Source organism: Lissotriton vulgaris, chromosome 7 (assembly GCF_964263255.1).
Source record: "Lissotriton vulgaris chromosome 7, aLisVul1.2, whole genome shotgun sequence".
NCBI classification, from domain to species: domain Eukaryota; kingdom Metazoa; phylum Chordata; class Amphibia; order Caudata; family Salamandridae; genus Lissotriton; species Lissotriton vulgaris.
In genome coordinates, this window is record NC_141695.1 from 1,098,621,579 (window position 1) to 1,098,638,317 (window position 16,739).

General features: G+C 44.7%; 1 protein-coding gene across 1 annotated transcript in view; it reads right to left on the reverse strand.

Moving 5' to 3' along the window:
• Nucleotides 1-16,739, reverse strand: part of MEIKIN (meiotic kinetochore factor) — a 976,054-nt gene that overhangs the window by 846,227 nt on the left and 113,088 nt on the right. Inside the window, exon 3 of the mRNA XM_086928855.1 lies at nt 8,362-8,446. Coding sequence (XP_086784981.1) covers nt 8,362-8,446 — 85 coding nt within the window. The remainder of the gene's footprint in view (nt 1-8,361; nt 8,447-16,739) is intronic.

A 16,739-nucleotide genomic window follows, 5' to 3' on the forward strand; every position in this document is an offset into this window, starting at 1 on the left:
CACTGCAATATACACTAATTTAGCTAGCTGGTCAGAGAGCTTGAGATCCGGATCAAAACCATAAAGCATCAATTTTACATTTAAGGAAATCATAATCTTATAATGGGTTTGGAAAAAAACAAATATTTCATCCCAGAATACCTTGATCTTAGTATAGTGGACCATTACATGGGACCAATTGGCCGAAGCATGTTGTAGACATCTAAAACAGTTGGGTGAATGATTTGCATACATTTTAGAAATGGCCGCAGGTGTACGGTACAATAACCATTTACCAAAAAATAACATTCTACGCCAATTGGCGCCCAGTACTGTGTTGAAAGTAAATTTGTTAATAGTCCGCCAAGTGTTCAAAGATAATACATGATTTTCTTGTTCCTGCCATTTTTTAATTGCTTTTTGGCTTAAATCCTCCTCCCTACTCTGCACTAAACAGCGCTTCCAATCCCCGGGTTTCCTTGCACCTTCATTCACAAAAAGGGACTCATTTTTATAGTAAAGGTGACTGCCCCACTCCCACCCCTCTCTCAAGCATGATTCCCTCCAGTTTTGAGGCCCAGACAATTCCATTTTCCTCTCAGCGACCACGGAGCAACGACTGGCCACCCAAAGCGGCGGGGCTGAATAACAATCTGTCTCAGGTCACACGCTGATAGACTGCTCTCGGGCGGGCTGCACAACTTGATGGAGCACAGCATCTCTTTGAAGCCACAAGTTGTGCACCCTCGTGTACCGTGCAGGCTGGTCTCCACAGTTTGAGTCACACCAGAGGAATGGGAGAAGGGGGGGGGGGGGTAGGTAGGCTCTCCAGAATCTCTGTACTCCGCCACGGCCTCGTATTCGGGCCTTTCAGTTCCTCACATATAGGCCCATAGGCCTGGGTCTCCTGGGACATCGACCCCAACTTTCACTCCTAATACTCAGGTCCGGACAGTGGTGAAGCAGCAATAGTACCGTGAATGGGCAAGAGCTCCTCTAGGCAGCAGCCATCTCTCCTGGCTGCTCTTGTTGAAAGGTTTTGATGTAGGTTTTCATCTGGGTTACAGTGGGGCACGGGGAAGGCGGTGGGCACGGAATTTGAAATCAGCGCAGGAGCATAGATCAATTGTGCAGGACAAATTGGATAAAGAAGTCAGGGAAGGGCGGGTGGCAGGTCCTTTTGATGATTGGCCAGTTGAAGATTTGATTGTTTCCCCAATCGGGGTGGTCCCCAAAAAAAGAAGTGGGTCAGTACAGACTGATACAACACCTATCGAGGCCTGAGGGGTTTTCGGTCAATGATTTTATTGACGAGGAGTCAGCCTCAGTGTCTTATTCCTCAGTTGACGTTGCTATGTCACTGGTGGTGAAAGCGGGCGCAACTGCAGAAATGGCGAAATGCAATATAAAATCAGCATTTCGGTTGCTTCCTGTCCACCCAGATGATTGGAGTCTTTTGGGAATTCAATTTGACGAAAAATGGTATGTGGATAAGGCATTACCGACTGTTCCATGTCTTGTGCTTTGTTCGAGTGCTTCAGCACTTTTTTACAGTGGTAGCTCACCCAACACTCTGGCCATGAGCTGGCAACACACTATCTGGACGACTTCTTTTTTATCGCCTACCCGGGCTCCGCGGAGTGCCAGGTAGCACTGGACACATTCCATGAGCTCATGAGCGAGTTGGGGGTGCCTTTGGCACCTGAGAAGACTATGGACACCTGTATGATTATGTCTTTTCTGGGCATCGAAATTGACTGTGGAAATGAGAGCACGGTTACCTGCGGATAAGAAAGCAAAGATGTTGGACTTGTTGGAGGAAATGTTGGCAAAACAAAAAGTGACGGTGAGGGACATCCAGGTTTTGTTGGGTCATCTCAATTTTGCCTGCAGAGTGGTCAGAGCAGGGAGAACTTTCTGTAGAAGGTTGGGGCGAGCCTAGGCGGGACATTACTTACCTCACCATCATGTCCTTTGTCCGCTGGGGTCAAGGAAGATTTGCGGATGTGGAAGGTTTTTCTTCAAGCTTTTAATTGCATAACTATGGCTAGGGTTGATGATTTTCAGTGGGATGTGCAGATTTTCTCCGATGCGGCAGGCAGCGATGGTTTTGGCAAATACTGGCAGAATAGGTGGTGCGCCGTGAAGTGGCCCGAACAGTGGAAGAATGTTGGGAGGAGCATTGCTTTTTTGGAGCTTTTTCCGGTGCTAGTGGCATTGGCGTTGTGGGGTGAGGAACTGGCACATAAAGTTTTATTTCAAATTGACAACATGGCTGTGGTGGAAATTATCAACAGGCAGTCGGCAAGAAGGAACAGATTTTGAAATGGTTGAGGGCGTTTGTGCTTGGGTGCCTTCGTCATGATATCGCAATTAGGGCATTACGCATCCCCGGTGTGGACAATGACATTGCGGATGCTTTGTCTCGTTCGCAGTGGGAGAAATTCCGTGGGCTGGCCAAGGAGGCGGACAAGACACCGACCCCAATGCCGGACCATCTGTGGTATGTAGGCGACCTAGGGTCATATAGCTGGTGGTAGGTTCCTTGTCTATTTTGAAGGTTTTATATAGTGCTAGCTCCACCAGAGGGTATCAGAGTGCTTTACATCAGCAATGAAAGTACATAATAAAAACAATCATGGTAGTTGATTTAAAACGGGTTATACAAGTGCTCAAACCAATAAAAAATACAGGGGGTGATTTATGGAACATAGTGATTAGAGGTACATATAGACTGAGATAGAGAAAGAGAAGCAAGTTGCCGGAACCAGGATGATTACTGAAAATAGTAAACTTAACAGTATGTCAAGGAGGGTTCAAAGGACAAGGTAGGTATTGCGGGGAGAAGAGAGGGGGAGAGTGATGTGGCAAGAGAAATAGAAGGGGGGTGAATTTGGGAAGGGGGAGAAGTCTAAGTAGGGAGAAGGAGAGTTAGTCATAAAGGAGATCCGGGATTTAATTTCCCCAAAATTTAGTGAGCAAATGACTTTTAAGGTCTTTTTTTTAATCTAGAGTAGGAGGGGTTGCAACAAAGGTCTTTGAGTAGGCCATTCCAAATGGTTGGGGCCTTACCAGAGAAGGAGCAGGATTTCGAAGCAGCTTTTTTGAGTAGGGGGGTATGAGAAGAAGGGTGTTGGTGCTTCTCAGTGTTCGGGCACAGCCAGCCTTTTTAAGTTTAGTCTACACGTGCTGCATATGCGCTAGCATGGCGAAAATTCATAGCTCCGGGTGCATGTCGCCGGGAAGAAGGTTGGAGGCGTTCAGAAGATGTGATACAGTTCATGTTGGACCTCATGGAGAGAGGCCTTTCAAAAGCCACCATTGCAGGGAAGCTTGGAGGGTGTCTCGTTCATGTGGAAACTGTTGTGGGGCTACTCGGCTTCTGCAGGGGAGGTGGGGAAGGGGATGTTGGAAGGTTGGGCTAGGGAGCGGGGTAGGGAGCGTTTAGTTCGTAGGCCTTTGTCATGGCAGACTTTGGCGCGCTTGTTGGACGCCTTACTTGTTGTTTGCAGGGACAGCTTTGAGGCATGTCTATTCTCTACTCTTATGGTTTGGACATTCGGCTTTCAGGGTTCCCGAGCTCCTAGGTTTCAAGTCAAGGAAGGGTATTACTTGGCAGGAAGTCTATTTCGCGGAGCGAGAAGTGCATATTTGGCTGGCCAGCTCGAAGATGGATCAGAGGAGCATTGGGAGGGGTGTCTGGCTGGCAGCGGCGGCTCCGGTATCTATATGCCCACTAATTTGGGGTCAGCGTTGGAGGAACCTGTCGGTAGGGGAGGGGAGTGACAGGGTTTTTCGGCATGCAGATGAGAACCGGGTAACAGATTGCTGTGCATGGTGCTGCGTAAAGCATTTATTAACATTGGGTTGGATGGGGCGCAGTTAGGGACCCATTCTTTTCAAATTGGAGCAGCAACGGAAGCATGCAGTCGGGGCTGGTCTAGGGGGGCCATAATGAGGTTGGGGCGCTGGTCATCAAACTGCTTACAGCGCTATGTGAGAAGTACTGCGGAAGAAGCGCTGGTGCCATCCTCGTTGCTCTGAATCTCATTTTGTTTTTCTTGGTACAGGTTCAGTAGCGGGCCCTCGCTCGTCGGAATTGACCATCTGGATAGTGGGGCATTCTTTCGTCAAAAGGGCCCATGTTCAAGCTTGCCGTTCTTATTTTGGACAGTTGTTGGGTTTTAATGGGCGATTGTTTGGAAAGGGAAGGGTGGGACATTGTAGAAAGAGTTGGTGCCTGCTTTGAATAAGTGGCTGGTTGGGGGCCAGTGCCCAGACGTTTTGTTAAATCACTTAGGGAAAAATTATCATTGTGGGGTAAAAGGTGTAGTGTTGTTAAGAGCTATGAAGAGAGATCTGGCTCTTTTGAAGGAACAGTGGTTCGGGTTGCCACATTTTACGGACGGAGCTGGTGCCTCGGAGAGTTTGGAGGGGTGCTCGCAATCCTAGGGCAATTGACAGGGCACGCAGAAAGTTTAATTTGGAGATTTTGAGATTTTGTAGGGGTCTAGGTTTTGGGAGAGTGACTCATAAGGATATTCGGTTTGAGTCCGTTGAGTTTTTCAGGGACGATGGGGTCCATTTATCCAGCATAGGGATGGACCTTTATTTGTTGGAGGTTCGTGAAGTTTTATCTCGGTGTCTGAATGTCCAGGACTGCTTGAGAGAGGCATGGTGGATTTTTGTTGTTGGGGGGGCAGAAAGGGGGGGGGGGGGGTAGGCCCCCCCCCCCGGCTTTTTGGGTGGTGGGGATTAGTTGAAGTTTGCCAGGGTTGGCAGAGTCTTCCGTTGTTTATCTTAAAGTGAGGTCATGGACAGGCTCTTTTTAGGCAGGTTGATTGTTTGGGTAGTTACAGAGGTTGGATCAGCTTAAAGTGGTCAAGGAGCAGGCAAGGGAATTTTTGTGTAACAGATGGTTTGGATTTGTAAGTTTATATGTTTATGCATTGAATTATGGGTTTGTATTTTGTAATGATGTAATGTACGGGTGGGGGCGGGTTCGAGAAATTGTTAGGGGAGGGGTGACGGGGTTTAGGATAAGTGTTTATTTAGTGAGGCTTAGTTTTGTAAGGCAGTGGCCGAGGAGTTTTAATTGTTATTGTGCACCTGTTCCACTAAAGCGGCCTTTTTCACACAAAATCAGGTTGTGGTCTGCTATGCCCCCCACCCCTCCCTCCCAAACTATTCTTGTGGCTGTACAGTAAGTATCCCCCTTTGTGTTTGAAGCCGTTCGCTTTTCGAGGTACTGAGTGGAGATGGAAGGTAATGTGCACACAGACGCATAGGGTTCAGGCCTTTCAGCCATCAGTATTTCCTCGTTCCGTTTGTTCTTGTTTTTTTTAGAGTTTGAGATTGGAACAGTTCTGCCAATGTATGGGCTGCCTTATTATTTATAGGTGGTACCCTGTGTAGAGTATTCAGCCTGTTGAATACTAAGGAACAAGAGGGACAGTACCACACAGGGCACACTTCTGGAGACTCTATAACCTGCTGCTCCTTACTGTGTCCCCAGACCCCGTCCTTCCCCACTAACACTGGATGCGTTGCAACACTGTGGCGCACTTCACAGAACATAAGGGACACAATAGCCCTCTCTGCAATAGAACTGTACAAAAACGGAGCATAAGCACACAACACGACAGTAGGCAATCTCCCTAAAGCACAAGGATGTGGCGTAATGACCAGAGCTGCTGAGCGGGAACCCAAGGAACCAGGTTCGAGTCACGGCGTTGGCTCACCATCCTGTGATTCTGGGCATATTAGTTGATCTCCCTGCGCCTTCCAATAGGCAATGAGTTCTTGTGTAATGTAACTGGTTGTCTTGTAAATCTCTCCAATACTTTTGGGTGAACTTCGCGCTATATGTAGTAGTAGTAGTAGTAGTAGTAGTAGTAGTAATAAGCATACTTTTATAGCGCAACTGTCACCCAGAGGGTATCCTGGCGCTATGACTCATACTGACCTAGCCCACACAACAGAAGGAATTACACATCCCTAGGAAAAAGATGGGATTTCAAGCATTTCTTGAATGAAGCAAGATTGTCAATGCTCCTTAAAGTTAGCGGGAGAGAATTCCAAAGTTTGGCGCAGTGTGACCAAAGGAACGGCCACCCATTCGCACCCTTTGCATTCTAGGCACCGCCACTAGATAGGCTGATGAGGACCGTAAAGATCTGGCTGGGGTGTACCAGGAAAAAAGCTTTTGTACCCATACAGGCCCCTGACCATGAAGGGCTTGAAGACAATGCAAGATGCTTTAAAATCAATACGCTGAAGAATGGGCAACCAGTGCAGTATATATAACTGCAAAACAAAAACAAATAAAAAGCAACCAGCCAGCATACCCCATCGAGCAAGAGCTCACTACACCGGCTGATTTAGCACACGCAGAGCTATGAGGGCTCTGTACGCCCCAGTACTGTCCATGGGGTGGAATGTTTCGACTACACACACAGCGCTGTTAGTGGTTAGTATCCAGACACACAACGAGTTAATGTACGGTCCTTAAACCTGTATATAGCCCCGGGGTGTCAGGAACAGTCCATTGCACTCTCACAGGACTTCAAGGTCAAAAAGGCAGACAAACTGTTAGTTGTACTATGGAGAAGTCATAAAAATATTGCGTTTTCATATTATTAATATTGGAACACTAGCCAGAACTGTTGAGTGAGTTAACGTGAAATGAAGGGCTAATAATGCAACACCAATAGCGCAAACTTTAATAATGCGAGACCTATTGCATTGCAAATGCTTGTTCTCTCCAGTGCTGGTTCCTCATTCTATTACCCACATACTTCCCTTATACCTGCTACTCCTACCCCAACCTGTTGATACACTCTATACACTTTCCCTCCCTCTATGCCCCAATGCCCAGGGAGGAATTACGCAGTTCCTGCAACCCCATGTTCATTTCTACTTAAGCTTTCACCTGTGTGTACAAGACCTTTTTCACTCTCCCTTCTCCTCTCCTCCTCCCTTTTTCTTGTCCAGTGTTTTATCTGGTCTTAGTACATATTTCCGCTACTGCTTTACTCAAGTTTGTTGTATAAGCAAGCTTTTCTATCTATGCATATTGGTTTTGTTTCTACAGCTGCTTTCTACAACTCGTAAGTCTTTATTATCGGTTAGACGAGGGAACTTGAATGTATTCTTCAAAGTGGCATTATTGTTTACAGCAATGCAGCTACATGGAGCATCTTTTGCCTGCGTAATGTTTACTTTTTTGGAATTAAAATAAACATTTGTTTCAATAAAAGGAGCAGGAGTTTACTGAAGTTTATTTCTGAAGGTTAAATATGGTTCACAAAGTTGGATGAATCAAAGAAAGTGGAAAAACAAAAAACAAACCTCCCAGCTTTATCTAGAAGATCATTTACTTTGCAAAGATCCTTTGCAGGAGAGGAAAAGGTACTTCTTTTTTAACAATAGTTCTCCAGCAGGGGTATCCTCCCCAAATTCCTACCCAATCCACTCATCATCGCTACATTAGGAATCGTTATATGAAAGTGCAGCCCTCTTATTGGATAAACGGTTTTGTTTGTTTCTCCAAGGCCTTATGGGAAATGTAGTTTATGTTTAAAAATCAAAAAATGTGTAAGGCTGCTGGTTGATTAAAGTGAAAAAGTAAAGCCTAATCCTCGCCTCCATATTCTTTATGGAATTGAAACTTTCGGTTACGATAGTTAGAACATTTTTAATTATGTTTAACTTTTTTTTATTGTTTGTGTTGCTGAATCCTTTTGACCCTTCCCCCCCAATGTTGGCCAGTAGAAACCTTAAACTTTGCATTTAATATTTTTTGTTTAAATCTTTTTGTAGAAAATGTTCATATAACAAACAAAAGCAATTAATACAATATATGGTATAAAATTAGTCCAGAATCTAACATTGATGTCACTCCTGCTCCAACAAACACAACCAAGCAACATTCCCTGGTTGGTACACATATCAGTCCAATCTATCAACAAGAAAAAATCCAAGTGTACTTGGGACAAGGTCCCAATTAATACTTACAAAGCCAGTCACAGAAGAATGATTGCTCACTTAAGAATATTCGGTGTGTGTTCCCCTGCACTAATAAGGAATCAGTAGTCACAACTTACTATTGTACACTTTCCAGTAGCCGCTCAAGGTTGCCTGCATCAATCTAAGCCTGCAATGCCACTATAAACATTGTTTTGAGAGTGTAACCTTAGCTATTAGCACCTGTGATCATTCTCATTGACAGGTGGATTTCAACAAACAAGAGAAGGACTACATTTCAAAGAATAGATCCTGAAACTGTCCTGCGTAACCTTTAACAAAGCAAAGCATTACAATTGCAAACTGCATGGTCCACACACAACAACAAATACAAGCGGAGCACACAGATGTACTCACTGTCTCATGTAGTAGATTCATTTGACTAACAGGGCTTGTTTCTTCATTTGTATCTGACTTTTCGGCCACTCCAAGTTTTTCAGTGCTAGGCAATAAAATAACATAGGTAGTTGAGCCATTCTTTTTATATGAAAAGGGAACAAATGTCTTGATATATTTGATATCTTCACATTCAGATCTTATATCTTGCACATAGCACTTTATTTTAAAAGCAGAATTATTTTAATAAAGGTACTCATCACCCGGCTAACAATTCTCAACAAAAACATCAAGACATAAATAAAGAAGCATGACAGATTAATTTACTCTTGGCTACTGAGAGAGAATACTAATCATTATGAATGTAAAAAACAGCCGACGGAGGGGACCTCCGATAGCAGCCTGGCGTATGCGGTCAGCAAATGGGGTGCCGTAGAAGAGGAGGTGCTTCGTTCGGAAGAGCTTTAGGCTATCCACAAGCATCCCATATCCATGTCCTAGGCTATCCAATTACACTCCTTTAAACAGGAAGAAACGCATGCGCCACTGTCCTAGAGCGCTCGGGCCCCTGCAGCGAATCCACGCACCGTGGTGGTCCACTGTAGTCTCCACGTAGATCAGGCACCCGATGGTCTCTGGGTGGCAGCCGGAGGCATACAAACATTATAGTGCTCCTGGTCTGATGCACTTGCCTGCCCCCTCTCAGTGCCACGCAACCAGATCCTTACTTCAGATGTCTTATTCCGCTGGCTCATATTATGCCACGCCAATATAGTCACAGTGTACTCCAGTTCTACCTCCCAGTTTAGAAGAGTTCAAATCGTTATTTTCAAGCATTGATGCAAGTCACCTACCCGGCTAGCGTGGAGAACCTACGCCCGGGCCTCAGTACAGGCCACAGACTATCTCTCTTGGACACATGTTCTATACCCATGTACCTTCTCACACCAGTGATGTTGCCTAGTGTAAGGATGGATGGGTTCTATGATATCACCAGGCTATAATGCACGTCATGGTGTACAAGTTGCATGATGTTTCTTCATGAGATCGCTGTTTTGACTGTACTGTATTATACAATGGAATGCTAATAAAAACGAATTTTCAACAAAAAAAAAAAGAACGGGAAAAACAGCACCACTAACTCCCTCCGACTTATTAGTCAATTTAAAACAATAAAAGAAAAATAAGCTGTATTAAACATTTTGTTCTCAGCAGGTGGGGACATTTCAACATACTTGTAATGACAACTGAATTACAACGTCAGGGGGAATGAGGCGGCTGAAAACTAGCTGTTTTCCGATTTAACAATCAGAATCCTTTATAGACATGGTTATAAAAAAAACAATAGGAGAATGAACAAAAACTACAATAGCCAAAACTAAAAAGGTAACTGTTACCTGCCAGCGTGCATTTTTAATTGCTTTAATTTGTTGGAGGTTAATTATGAAACCTTTTTTTTTGTGATACAGCCCTTGCTCTTTCTATTAGACAACTTTTTGGGAAATTCCACTTCAAGTATGACCAAGGAAGAAAGAGTTATTAGCCGTTTTAAATGCTTAGGCCTACTTCCCCCTTATCACATTTCCAGGTGGCACTGTTTGTCCCAAACACCCACTCAAAACCAGATTTCAAGTTTTCACGAAGTGTCACAGGTGGCTGCGCTAGGTTTTTCTTCAGGATATAACGAGATGGCTTGGTGGGTAGATGTTGTGAAGCAGGCAACTTGAGGATTACCATTTGCTAAATGAACATGAAAGTAGATTTTCACTACCATTTTATCCCACTCACATCCCTATCCTGGAAGTCATTGTTTACAAAAGATGGTCACACGGATGAAGATTCTTGGGAATACATGAATAGCATCCAAGGAAGCAAAATCAAAATAACCACCTTGCAAACAAGGAAATGGTACTTAAGAGGTCAAAACAAATAGGAATCTCACAACGCAGGACCAAGTGAAATTTGGTGGTAAATATAGCATGTGCATAGAGAAAATGGAATCTTCCTCACATTATATAACAAAAAGATGTAGGCGAGTTATATAACTATTTTATAAGCAGGGGACACGGCCTTATTCCATAGAGCTGTCCCCATTTCTGAACTTAGCGCAACAGCAACTTTTTCTTCTTTGTAGATCCTTTTTTGAACATGCTATTATGCCATGATCATGGATGGCAAAGGGAATGAGCTATGCTGTACATGGATAATTGCACACCATACCTAGAAAATTCCAGGCCTATTTTGGTTTTGTGTTCATTGAGCTATAACTAAGCTTTAACCGCGGTGGCAATTCAGTCGCGGTGCGGCGGTTTAATTGAGTGGGCGGGGCCATGTCGGCCAACGGACGTGTGCAGCACTGCAGAGGTAGTGCTTGCGTCGGCCGTTGGCAGACAGGCGCATGGAAAGTGTTAACCGTGTTTTTTCAAGTACATTTTATTAAAGTTTTTAATGATGTACCACTGTAGTTCTCAACCTTTTGACTTCTGTGGACCCCTAGTTAATCATTACTGGATCCAGGGACCCCCCCACTTAATCATTATTGGAATTCAGGGATCCCCACTGAGTAATTACTGGAAGCCAGGGATCCTGGTCTAAGCTTTTTTGGTCTTTTATCTCGCAAAACAATACATAACAATACAGAAAAAAATAATTCATTAAACATATACAAATGACAAAAAAATTTTTCATTCACACATAAATACCAAAATGAATTACAAAAAAAATAAAAAATTCAATGGGAAGTTTGGATCTCTTCTAAACTCAATTGAGGGCACTCAGTGTCCATACTATATTCTGTGTGATGCACTTGCACTGCTCCCATGAATCAATCTGAAAATACTAACAATTCTAGCCGCTAAATTCCTTCAATTCCTTGACATTTACAAAATGTTTTCAAATTTTCAATTGTACATTTTGCTTCTTTATTTATGTTAGACCTGGCACCATTGGTGTGTGTCTCCCCAGTATTTGTGCCTTTGTCTCCTGTGTTTTTGCTGTGTGTTGGACTCCGTTTTGCTGGTCTAGATGTTTTGGACATTTTGCCACTGCTGTTCAGTGCCAAAGTGCAAGTGCTCCCGTTGTAAATTGTTGTTATGGATTAGTGATTCCATGATTGGCATATTTGTTTTACTCGTCAGACCCTAGTACAGTGCACTATGTGCGCCCATGGCCAGTAAATCAAATGCTGCTATTGGGCTACAGCACTGATTACGCCACCCACAGAAGCAGACTGTAAAATATAACTCTGGCGTGCCATTGCAGAGCCTGTGTTCAGTCTGGTACTGCCATGTCGACTTGGCAAGTGCACACACTTGCCAGTCCCTAACCTTCCCTTTTCTTACATGTTAGTCACCCCTAAGGTAGGCCCAAGGTCCCCCTGTGGGCAGGGTGCATTGTATGTTAAAGGTAGGACATACCCTGATTTGTGTGGCATGTCCTGATAGTGAAATACTGGCAATTTCGTTTTTCACTATTGCAAGGCTACCTCCTCCTATAGGATAGAATGGGGAGTTTCTTTATAGCATCTTATAAACATAACTGCCCCTGAGAACAAGGTAGGAAAATAAAGTTTGATATGCCTGAACTCAGAATGTTAAAATGCATCTTTAAGTGAGGGTGATTTTTGCATTTTGTGTTTGAGAATACCACTTTTAGAAAGTAGGTATTTTCTTGCTTAGCCATCCAGAATGCCTCTGCTAGGTTTGTGTTTTGCATGTCTGGCTTTTGGATGATAGGGGCAGGGGAGGAGCGGTGGCTCCTGAGAGCCTGATGAGTCAGAGCTGGGCTGAATATACCTGAGCTGCATTTAGAGTAGGAGGAGGAGATTTCCTTTCACCTGAATGGGCCTGGTCTGCCTTCCACAATGCAGTCTCCACCCCCTGCCAGGAAGCTGCACCAGTGAGGACAGAACTGGTTTTGGCTGGTTACAGACATTCTCTGCCTTCAGAGAACAAAGGATTTTTGTGTATATAAAGAGGGGGCCCAGACCCCAGACATTACATCAGTTCTGGGAATCAAGAGGAACCTTTGCCAAGGAGAAGAGCCGGAGAAGCCAAGGAGGAATTCTGCCCCTGTGCTGTTTGCTGTCTGTATGGGGTTGGCCTGCAGTGGTTACTTGCTGCCAAGGAAAGGAGAAAAAAAGGACTTTGCTGTTTGCTTTGTCACCTGTTTGAGGAAAAGATCTCCAAGGGCTTGAAACTGAAATTGCCTCCTATTCTGAAGTCTCAGGGACACAAAGACTTCTCCACCAGCTCCCCTAAATTGCCTTGCTGGGAGTTCTGACCTTCAAAGAGGTGCCTGCTGCTGTTTTGGCCCACAAAAGAAAGTTTTCCACTGGGAGCTGGAAAATTAACGCAACTTCGAAGAAGCGAGACGCTTCTGCACCTGTTTCCAACGCATCGCCGAAGAAATTGTCGCAGCACCTGCCGCGGCTCGAGAAATCCCCGCACCGAGCACACCGATCTCCAAAGTTCAAGATCATCGCACCGAGTTTGACGCAAAGCCTACTGTGCGGCTTCAAGACTTCATGAATTGTTCCGGATCGCATCACGGCGCCAAGTCTGTCGCATCATTGGGGGACACAGTAAGGAACAGATGCATCACCTCCCCTTTGCGGCAGTAAAGAACCGGCACGTCACCTCCCCCACAGTAAGGAACCGATGCATCATCTTCCCTGAGTATAAGGAACCGGCACAGCACCTTCCCTGCAGCCCATTTTGTTTGTTTGCATGACATGTCCAAGGTGCTTTGTGAGAAAAGTATTGCATCTGCAATTTGCTTTGAGCTGAACTATTTCTACCATCTGAAAGTCATATTTTTATTATGGTATTGTGGATTTTTGTCATTTGGTGTTGTTTAGATAAAGATTACTTATTTTTCTAAACTGGTGAGGTGTCCGTTTGTAGTGTTTTCACTGTATTACTGTATGTGTTCACAAATGCTTTACACACTGCCCCTGAGAAAAGCCTGTCGGCTCGTGCCAAGCTACAAATTGGGTGAGCAGGGTTTATTTTAGAAGTGAATCCCCCTTACCCTGACTAGAAACAAGGGTCTCTATTCGGACAAAGGTACCTACCTCTGCAAACTAGAGACCCCTTTCTAACAATTTATATACACTTTATTAATCTTTATTAAAATATTTAATTTTCTAAGCAGTCACAGACCCCCACAGTTGGATTTGCGGAACCCCAGGGGTCCCCGGACCACAAGTTGAGAACCACTGATCTACCACATTCATCTGCCTTGTACTCATTCAATGCTGCACACACCGCTCCTTGGCTGTACACAGAGTCTGTCTGGCTTTTCACCAACTTTATTCACTAACACTTTTTTGTGCAGATTTATCATACAGCACCAAAGTTATTAGTCGGTAGATTAAACTTTTATTGCCACCATATATATTTGCCCCACTCCAAGGTGTGGTTAAAAACTGACATAATAGAAGGCTAAACCTGCTAAAGGTTTGCCAGATAAAGGTAAAGCTAGCAGGCGAGGGCCTGTGCACGTAAGAGCTGTGGGGTGAAAGGGTGGTTGGGGGAGTGTACAGAAAAAGTAAACTTAGATTAAACAAAATCACTTTGCGCTCGACATGCCGCCGACTCGGCGATGTGGCGAGCACAAGATCAGTTTTTTTAAATGTAAGTTTACCTTGTCGTCTGTTGATTCCACAACCCCCTCCCACCCCCCATTCCCTCGTCCTTCCACTCGTACCTGCACAGGCTGTGCCTGAAAGTTATCACTAAATGATAACTTGATTCCTCCTATACCCCTGAGCATGGACCTGGGGGAACCTGAGAAAACCAGGAATAGGTAGAACATGCTCTCTGCAAAATTCCATGCATTTCCTTCACTATGTCATTATCCGTAGCCTTAATAGAATTGAAACCTTTATGAATGCTTGGAAACTTTTTATTCTATGTCTGGACTGGAGGTGAGGATTATGCTCATTCAAAGCTTGTATACTGCCAGGGATGCCATATTGAAGACAGGCTTTAATAAAACTGTTTAAACATCGAGTCAGACAGCCAATCAGACACATTAAGTTTATTTTCCAGTTTGGCATCCAAAGTGAATGCCTTTGAAGCCATGGCTCCTCTCACTGAGTGAGAGCCAAAACTGGACACATTAATACCAGATTCCTCATGACCAAGTGAGCCCACCAAGCAATTGTTGGATACAACACAGCTTTGAAAGGTTTCTTTAGGGATATTAGCAGGAGGCCGGAACTCTTCTGTCATGTTCTTATATGCTTTCGGACATCGCACCAGACACAACTTAAATGATTTATCAAATGGCGGGTAAGAGATTACGCTCGAGTTAGACTTCGTTCTGCATGAGATATTGAATGTAACTCCATCCGAGGAACTAATTCTGGTTGTAATATCAAAAGCCCCAACATCTGAGACTCTACTGCAAGATATTAAGCAGAGCAGCATCGCTAATTTCCCAGAAAGTTCCTTAAGGGATAGAAATGTGTTTCTCTGCCAGGACTTGGAGATATAGGACCTGATTTAAGTCCCACAAAGCAGACTGCCTAGGTTCTGGAGCTAACACAAGAAGGATGCCTCTCATCAGCTTGAATACTAATGGATGCTCAGGTAGGTGAGCATCCATTAGTATGCAAGTTGACTTGTATTAGGGGGTTTTCCCACCAAAGTGGCTCACCTAAAGGTATTCGCTGTCCTGTAAGCCATGCCCTGAGATACTAGGGGAGCCAAACCAATCAGGACCTGGACCTCAGACACCAAAGGATCCCTACCTGCATGTATACACCGATGAACCCATCTCAAACAGGCTGATTTGTAACACATGGTGGTATCATCTGCCCATGCGGCGGTCAACATTCTCTTATTGTCCACTGAAAGTCAGGGATTCTCCATCTTTCCCAGTTATTCACTATGCCATAAGAGGTAGACGGCCTTGGAGAACTAGTGGGTGTGGATTCCCAAGAGGATACCTGAGGAAATCTGGAGTATGGGGTAGAAGAATTGGACAATTCCCGGAAAGTTCCAAAAGAACTGGGAACCACACTTGCAAACTCCAAAATGGTGCGATAAGGACCACTCTTGTTGGCTGCTTTCGGACCAGTGTAAACAGGCTCACTATCATTGCAGAAGGTGGAAAGGCGTATCCCTGTTCCACCAACCAATCCTGCAGAAATGCACGCGTTCCCATCGCCTGGGGATCCGGCTTCCAGATGAAGGACTGGTTCACCTGGTAATCAAGGCAAGACGCAAATAGGTCCACCATCAATGGGCCCCAATGGTTGTTGAGGAGCCTGAATACCTGGCGCTCATATCGGACCACTCTCGTGAACAGCAGTCTGCCACTTCGTTGGCCACCCCTGGACTATATTTCACTGTGATCGATAAGTTGTTAGAAGGCAAAAGGTACAGAATTCCTTGGCCAATTCAGCCAGGATCTTGGATCAGGGCCCGCTTAGGTGACTGATGTATTGGACCACTGACACATTCTCGGATTTTAGCAGACCGCAGGTATTCACATTTTCTATTGTCCAACACTAGACTGCAATGGATCCTGTCATTAATTCCAAGCAGTTGATGTGAGCCGTTATTCTGCTGCCGACCGTTTCCTCTGGTGAATGAGTCCCTACATCGCACTCCCTATCCAGACTTGCTGCCATTGGACTCTATTATGATATCCACATCGTAACCGAAAATGGCTCTGCCATTCCATGCTTCGATGTGGGCCAGCCACCAACACAGCTTTTCCTGGACCTCCTCTATCAGCAACATTCTTTCAGAGTACTGAAGACTTCTGTGGAGGTGAAAGATCCCGAGTCTCTGAGGGTTCCTGTAATGTAACGGGCCAGGGAAGATAAGAGGCTATCTGGCTTAAATAGTTTGTCAGTTTGTACATGGTCTGTCTCAGTTCTCTTCGGATCTATGCAATCTTCAGAGAGGGTAAGCTGAGGGTTTTCACAGTGGAGTTGATCACGAAACCAAGAAAGGTCCTCTGCTGGACAGGGTCAGTAGAAACTGCTTTACGTTTATGAGAAAACAAAAGCCTTACAGCAAGTGAACTGTCGTTTGAAATGGCTCGCACAGTCTCACCGGACATTGATTGAGCAGAAGAAGATCGTCTAGATAAATAATCAGAAAGAAACCTTGCGCGCTGAGAGGTTTCTATTGCTGGTTTGAGCATCTTGGTGAAACACCACAGGGCTGAAGAGAGACTGAAAGGACAGGGTGTAAATTTGTAGGATTGGTTCCACACCATAGGAACTGAAGGAATCTGCGATGTGGCGGGAAGATGGGGATTGTGAGGTATGCATCTTTGAGATCAAGATGCACCATCCAGTCCCATAGTTGTAGAAAATCACGCAATAGATGGATGCCTGGAAATCTTGGAGTGGCGGTAAACCAACCACCCACTGAACT